The sequence below is a fragment of the Pomacea canaliculata genome, linkage group LG1 (assembly GCF_003073045.1).
Source record: "Pomacea canaliculata isolate SZHN2017 linkage group LG1, ASM307304v1, whole genome shotgun sequence".
In the NCBI taxonomy this organism is placed as follows: Eukaryota; Metazoa; Mollusca; class Gastropoda; order Architaenioglossa; family Ampullariidae; genus Pomacea; species Pomacea canaliculata.
This window is the reverse complement of record NC_037590.1, coordinates 26024219-26032351: the sequence shown is the minus strand read 5'-3', so window position 1 is coordinate 26032351 and position 8133 is coordinate 26024219. Positions and strand designations below refer to the sequence as shown.

The window sequence follows — 8133 nt, the reverse complement described above, 5'->3', positions numbered from 1 at the left end:
CCTATGAGCAAGTCGTCAAAGAAGTAGTATGTAGAAAATCTTTCTAAGTTTAGCAAGCGCATGGCGCGCGCAAAAGTGGCTGGAGCTGTCACCAGGCCAAAAGGCATTCTGGTCCACTGGAAGAGTCCTTTTGTTGTTTGAAAGGCTGTCTTATGCCGATCTTCTTGTCTGACTGGTATTTGCCAGTATCCTTTAGCCAGGTCAATCTTGGTAAAGATTTTGGCTGAGGCGAGTTTAGCGTAGACCGCCTCTGGGTCCGGAATTGGCTCGGCATCGAACTGAGTTATCTTATTGAGTGACCTGTAGTCGACGCAAAAGCGTATTGAATCGTCTTTCTTCTTAATCAGGAGAACGGGTGAAGAATTGGGGGATATGGATGGCTCAATCACCCCGAGCTTTAACATAGCGTCCACTTCCGCCTCTATCTGTTGCTGAAGAGCAAATGGCACTGGGTAAGGACGTTGTCGTATCACCTTGTCCTGTGTTAATTTTATTTCATGTTCGATAGCTCTCTGGAACAACCCTGGGCGGGCTGTCAGAACGTGTTGGTAATGACTGAACAGCTTCTGTAAAGTCAGTTGTCGTGGCAGCGGTAAGTCCGGATTAATGTGGATATTCGCTGCATTCTCCGAGTCGGCGTGGGCCACCGTCGGTAGGGGAGCGATGTGATCAGGTGACTGGAGAATCGCTACATTACATGAGATGCACGGGGTAGGAAGCAGATTCTGTTGGACAGTGATGTTTTGGTCAGAAGGTTGTTGGGGATAGAAATCGGGCGAGAGAATTTCATCGAAGTCAGGAGAAGTATCAGCAGCTAAGGGCGGTGTTGACGAAAGGAATCCGCTAGCTGGCGCGTATTTTGCCATAAGTTGATATTCTCTTGTGATACTTTTCAGCCAGTCAGGATGTGGGTATGACCCTCGACGGAGGCTGGTCTGATGGGACCCACTAGGTCAATGGCTATGCACTTGAATGGTTCGTCGATAATGGGTGTCTTCATCATTGTCACTGGAGTGTTCCTGCCCTTGGAAGTAGTCCGTTGGCAAATGTCACAGGTTTGGCAGTGTATCCGTACGTCTCTTCGAACTCCTGGCCACCAAAATTGCGTTAATATCCGGCGCAGTGTATTCCTGACTCCAGTATATCCGGAAAGGGGGTTATCATGGCCTATGGTCAGAACCATGGATCGTAATTGTTGCGGCACCACTAGTTGTCGAATAGCCGATTTCTCGAACAGCCTGTAAAGGATATTGTTTTTAAGTTTAAGCTTTCTATCTTGTCCAACAGATTCTCGTATTTTCTGGAGGAATTTGTCTTCTTTCTGGTATTGGATGAACACTTGCGGTTCTATCTTCTGTGACAAAGGTTCGAGTTCAGTAGGATATGTTGGTTGATGCACTTTCTTCGTTTGTGAACGAGTCACCACCATGGCTGTGGGTATGTTGTCTTCCATATTGTCCTGAACTCCCGGAATATTTCCTGTGATCAAATCCGTCACAGGGTGTTTTATCACACAGCATTTCAAATAACCTTTGTAAAACGGTGTGTCCACGTATACACGAGCTACGGGGAAAGTTTCAACATTTCCTCCAAACGTTATGCAGGCCTGGTTGTGACCCAGGTATTCGTGGTCCTGAACCAGGTCAGCACGAATTCCCGCTGTGGTTGCGCCAGTGTCTCGCAACACCTGGACGGTTTTACCTCGGACTGTCCCGGAATAAAGTTCCAGGAGTCCCAGTTCTTCTTGCGTGGTGGAAGAGCATAAAATTCCAATATTGGCTGGCTTCGGAGATGCTCGAGGGTCGGGCTTATCGCTACTAGTCCCTAGTGTGTTGGCACGCACTCGGGCAATGTGTCCGAATCCCTTGCAGGCGTAACACTTGATCTTTCTCCTAAAAGTTGGAGACCTCTTCTCTGGTGATCGAGAAGTGCTGGTCCTGTTCGTCGTGGCGCGTGACCATCCTGTCGGTCGCACCTCCCTGGGTCCTCTTCCTGGTATATATCGATCCCTTGGAAATCGCGTGCGATCGTCACGCGGCCCACCCATGCGAGGTGAACGTGTGCCCCCACCTGCGCTCTGACTAACACCGGCGAATTCTAGGCCGTCACCCCGTCGTGCTCTGTATTTATGTGCCTCGCGATAATGTTCTGCACTGTCAACCATTTCCTGAGCGTTCTGGAAGCTTCTTTCTCTCAAGAAAACTGCTAAGTCTCTGGATACACTTTGCAGAATCTGCTCCCTTATTAACAGATCATAAAGTCCTTCATAAGTTTTTTGGTTTTTGGACAACTCAATCCAACTGTTGAATAATCCCACTAATCGGGCGTGAAAAGATTTCATCGACTCTTCCTTTTGTGGTTTCGCCGATCTAAATTGATCTCTAAATCCTTCGGCTGTACACTGGAATTTGATCAAAAGTTCTTTTTTTAGTTCATCGTAATCTACAGGTCCATCTACACATAGCCTATCATACAATCGGAGAGCTTCTCCGTGAAAAGCCGTGGACATTTGTAATGGCCACATATCCTTAGGCCACTTAAGAGTTTGTGCCTGGGCTTCAAATCGCCTCACGAAGGAGTTGATATCATCCGAGTCCTCTTTGAACTCTTGAATCTTATGCGTGAGTGTTCTTGAAACTTGACTCCCATTACTGTTGGACGCACTTGCATCGGTTCTCCGTTCCAAACGTAGTTTCTCTAATTCGAACTGACGCTCAGCTTCTCTTTCTGCTCTTTCAGCCTCAGCTTTTCTTTCTAATCTTTCAGCCTCAGCTTTTCTTTCTGCTTTTCAGCCTCAGCTTCTCTTTCTAATTTTTCTGTACCTCTGTCAAAACGTTCGATACACTGCTGGACGTACTTTTGGAGTGCACTATCTGTGTATCCCAGCTTCTCACCCTGTGCTATGAAGCTATCCACATCCGGTAACTCCATGTTTACTACAATTTCCTACTCCAGATTAATATCTAAATTATTATCAAACAGTATAGATAAACATTTACTCAAAGTTTTCACACCTATAAACGTGCACCAGGTTCACTAAATGTTCACAATAGTTAACAAAATCAATTCTCAAGTATCAACATCCAATAGGTCATCAACTACATCAAAATTAACTTATCTCTAAAGGTAATAACAAACCATTTCAAAGCATATGACCACTTAAAGAACAGCGTAACATCATATAACAAAGATAATTAGAGAAAGCCAAAAAAAAAAATTTTTTTTTTTCAAATACAAGAAAGAGTCCTATAGGATAGCACCCACTCTCAGTTTCCAATATCTCACACACTCCACCAAGAAGAGAGAGCTTGGAAAGAAAGTCAAAGCACGAAAGTAGATAAAGACACTAATCCTTTACTGTGGAGTGAGCTATACAATCTCCACAGACCCGTAGAGCTGGAGACGGGGATAGCGCACACAGCCCCACAAATTTTCAACTCAACTTACTACACGAGAGATGAACACCTATACTACAAGCCCACGACAAATCACGTACGGGGTCACCATTGTCAGGGACGCAGTTTTTAAATCTCACTTTCTGGTTCCCAAGCGGGGAATCGAACCCTGGCCGTCGCGGTGACAACGCGAAATCCTAACCACTAGACCTGCGTCCCTGACACCATTTGACTGGATTTAAATGTGATGTGTGTTGATTTTTGTGGCATCATAATCAGCAGTAAAGGGCTAAGCTAAAATGACCAGAATTTTGGTCCTATCCGGGGACGTGGGGAGTAGAGTAGCGTACACTATGGTAACGCTATCGGGTATCGCGGGACTTGCTGTCTCACAGACACGCTCACAATCAGACGGACTTTCACACGCCCGACGAGAACAACGAAGCCAATCACTCCTCAGTGGACACAAAAACATGAACACGTAGGGACAGTACAAAATTTTAGTTTATTGGCGGTCATAAAGTGCGACCCACCAACTCAAAAGAAAAGGAAAAGAAACCAACCATTGAATTAAATTACAAGATAAAGCAAACGGAAGAGAATCTCTCCACTTGTAAGAAAAATTTATATTATCACTTAGGGCTGATTTATTTTTCGCAAAGGTCTCAGCGTAGGGAAAAACGTCGGAAGCGTGACGTCAGCTACCTTGACAAGCCGCTCTGAGGAACCCTTCGTTTCAATCTTTACCAGCTATGAAACTTGTTATGGCGCTACGTTCAACAACTTTAAACAGTCTGAAGGGCTGCATAAGTTAATTGCGACAGACACAATAACTCAAGGCCTAAAACTGATGACAAGTAAAGGTATAATAGACGTTCAGGTATCAGCAGGTGGAAACATGAAGGCGGAGAATAGGCTCACCCACACGCACAGCACTGCTAACATCGCTCACCAATGCTACACAGCTAAAACTGGTTACCTTAAGCAGACACAGCTCACAGCTTAAACCACTCACGTGTATGCAATGCCGGAACTGTAGTAGTACACCAGCGTATGATAGAAGTATTATCGTGTCAGCCTTTTTGCCGTGTCACACTTCCCTATTCTTGAGTCGGAAATACCTCCGAAGAAACTACGGATGAGAATAACAGCGGGCTCATGCAGGTACAAACAAAAACTGGCAGAAGACTGAACTGGAGGCTCCCGGAGGCCGCATGAAAGGGAGGTTCTAGACTCTAGAGCGACATTCGCTAGAGCTGGGTCCTTCCTGTCCACAGCTACATCTGATTGTTTAACTGACACACCATCTGACCGCGAGGATATCCCGCGGATGACGTCAGCACTAGACTGTTTGTGACGTAATGACAAGACTCCGAGAGGCGGCAAAATCGGAGGATCACGTGATCTTGGATGAGACTTTCGCCACTCGTCCTGGCGGCTGATTATTTTTGTAAACATCTCAGTGAAGGGAAAAACGGGAGCTTTGGAAGAGTGATGTCAGCGACCTTGACAGTCCGCGCTTAGCGAAACCTCCGTTTCAATCTTTCCCAGCTCTGAAACTTGTTATGGCGCTAAGTTCAACATCTTTTAAACACTATGAAGGGCTGCATAAAGTTACTAGCGACAGGCAAAATAGCTTAAGGCCTAAAACTGATGACAGGTAAAAGTAAAATAAATGAGGGCCCTAAACAACCGAGACATTGTCAAACTAAAAGTAGGTTAGATTAGAAAGTATCGCGAGAAATCTCTCTGTAGCATAGTGGATGCAAACGACGTCTTTAGTTTGACCTGTAGTGTGATCAAATCTTGGGTGTATTTTTGTGTGTGTGCGTGTGAGTGTTTCTTTGGGATGTTTTCGTTTTCTAATAACAATTTTTTGTCAAACCTTTCACGAAAACCCATTAATTGCCAAGAAAAATCATGTAAAAAGTCTGTGTGAAGTCTTATCGATAGATACCTTATCTTTATTATCATACATTATTGATATCGAAATGTACATATTTTAAACTCACAGATGTTTAAAATTGCGTCAGTATAGTAATCATAATTATTGCTTTTGAAAGAGCATTTTTTATATGTGTCTCTTTTCTCTATACAAACCACTCCCCAGCAAACATGCAAGATTCGGACAATCTTGGGCCAAGCTTGGGAAAAGCTTGGAACATTGTTTTGTCCATTGGCAACGTTCACGGTGCGCGCGCAACGCTATCGTTCATGTCAGCTAAGATGGGGACATTGGCAAAGATTGGCGGAGCCGCTGACCCGCCAATATTCGTGATTCAGACATGGCCACCAAGTTAATTTAAGCCTAGCTCGCTGACATGAATGATTTATGACTATCAAGGCGCGTTTTACACAGTAATTTTGTAATTATTTTGTAGATTGTTAACTAATACTGTATATACATATATTTTATACTTTATGGCTATCACAGTCTAGAAAAAGTATAGAGATATAATTATATCAACAATGCTCACATGTTCCGGTCTCCGCCATATCTATATATAAAATAGAGCGAAATTTGAGTTGCACTCGATCTGATCTTCATTGTTCTTCAGGAAAGATCTTCATGCTCTCAAAAGTTGTCAAGGTACAAGTGCACAGATTTTAAAATTTTAATATTGATCGACCAGCATTTGAAAATTTAGCAAAGATGATCAAGCGATTACTATTTAAACTGGAGACTAATCAAAAGAAATTGCTCTAGGGACATGCAGTCAAATCTACCCTACACATGCAGCAAAAGTTAGTGAAATTAGAATCCCTAAAGATATTAAAATCAAAACTAAATTGAAATAAACAAGTGTCTATGTAATTCATCTACTATATATATATATATATAAAAAATTACGTACACTTTTGTTTTCCGTTTTTTTCCCCTGTTGGGTCACGAACTAATATACACGTCCTTGGTTGGGTTGAGACATACAGTTTTAGTTACTTTTAGGTTCATCAGTACATCTGATTCAATACACCAAACAAATACATATTTTTTATTATTCAGTTTTTTAAAAACAGAATTTGAGTCTAAAAACGCAGGTGTGTGTACTTGTGTGTGTGTATATATGTGTACTGTACATAGTTTTCATTTTCAATCACTAAACTCAAATGCATGCAAAGTTACGTAAATGTCATTGCATTAGAAACATTTACTTTTGTCCTGAAATTTGTTCCCATCCTAGCATGTTACCATATTTCTACACTATGCAAAAGGAAATTGATATTTGTTTGATGCTTGATAAATTATTTTAAAGGATTTCTCTTTTTGTATGGTATAAGCCAATGATGCTCATAAATTATGTAATTTTAATGACAGGGATGTATCTAGAGATTGTGTGTTAAATTTAAATGGATTGAGTATGAGTATATATAGACATTGGAAAGGTTTTTCTGCTTAAAGCATATTCTTCTTGTTAGCATTAGATCTTTTTCATCTGTTCAAAAACCACTATATTGAGTGGGCTCTTAAAATATTATATACACCTAATAGAAGATGCATGATCAATAAAATCAAAATGCCCAATTTTCTCCTCAGCAAAGGATGTTAATACTAATGTAATTGCGAAGATAATTTCTTAGTGTATAGTGTACACTTTTTTCTTGAAAGCTAACACCTATTTCTTTTCAACCCACGTGAACGCGCTTTTTTTATTTTTGTCCAGAGCCCATAGTGAAACGATACAACAATTAATGTCACAATGGCCAATGGCTGGCGATATCAGGTGACCGTGATGGAGGCCGGCAGAGGAGGGGGAAAAAAAGCTACAAAGTGTGTCGAACACTTCCTTTTAATGTTCATCTTGATGTAATTTTGGGAGGGGTGCTTGTATATATTATGTGTATTGTATGAATATAATATGCTTGGGTGTTTTATGGCTTTCGGGAGGGGCATTTAGAACTAAGATTGATGCCTTGATATTTATTTTATGTTTATTCGTTTGTAGATTGTGTGGCTGCTGGTTATGATATGGAATAAATAATGTATCTTAATATGGTTTTGGAGAACATAAAACAACTTGCAAGTAAATAGCTACGGTTAGTCTTGTTCTAATGACTTGTCAACTGTAGGACGTTTTACAGACCAAAACTAATGACAATGTTTTAAATGTATTAAACCAATCTGTCTTGAGCTATAACTCTGCAGCAAAAAAAGGTTAATATGGACCAAATACCACCAAAAACATCATTGGGACAATATTGGTTGAATGTGGGGTTTCCTTGGAATCTTGGGCAATGCATGATTGGCCCGATATTGGCCTATTGTTATAAAGACTGGTCCAATATTGGGATAAGAGCGATACTGTACATTGGTGCCAAGATTCTACCAAGACTTAGCCAATCTTGGGCCAAGAGTTGCCCAACTTTCATTTCCATATTAGTCCTGTATTGTAAAGAATTGTGAAGAAGAGGCAATATTGGTGCCAATGAAGACCAATGAAGCACCAAGCTTGGGCCAATCTTGGTGTGTTTGCTGTGTCCCAGCCACTGTCAGATTAAGTTGCTGGACACGCCTTTGCGAAGTGATCTGCATGTCCTAACCAATTTAAAACGACCTAGCTAGTAGTATTCAGCTAGGGGTATAGGTAAAGCTCACATTTAAAACATAGGAAAACTAAAGGGCTGATGTAATGTGGTGACATTTTTAGTATAGCAATGCACAACTGAAAAGCAAAGAGCAAAAGCTGCGCTAAGCAACGACTTCAGTCGCTTCCTTTCTAAAAAGTGGAAAAACCATTCA

The 8133-nt window shown here is 41.7% G+C and overlaps 1 protein-coding gene across 1 annotated transcript; it reads right to left on the bottom strand.

The window, feature by feature from the left end:
- Window positions 1-892: 892 nt before the first annotated feature.
- LOC112560778 lies at window positions 893-7636 on the bottom strand. Its single transcript, XM_025232841.1, has 2 exons — window positions 2794-7636; window positions 893-2740 (listed from the first exon to the last, which is right to left on the bottom strand). Exons 1-2 carry the CDS (start codon window positions 2929-2931, stop codon window positions 893-895), a joined length of 1986 nt encoding a protein of 661 aa, XP_025088626.1. The 5' UTR covers window positions 2932-7636.
- Between the last annotated feature and the right edge of the window lie 497 nt (window positions 7637-8133).

Excerpts from the sequence above, each read along its gene's own strand:
- LOC112560778 (XM_025232841.1), bottom strand. The coding sequence starts at position 2,931 with ATGGAGTTACCGGATGTGGATAGCTTCATAGCACAGGGTGAGAAGCTG. Across the intron at positions 2,741-2,793 it reads AATTAGAAAGAGAAGCTGAG|GCTGAAAGAGCAGAAAGAGA; the intron begins GCTGAAAAGCAG and ends AGAAAAGCTGAG.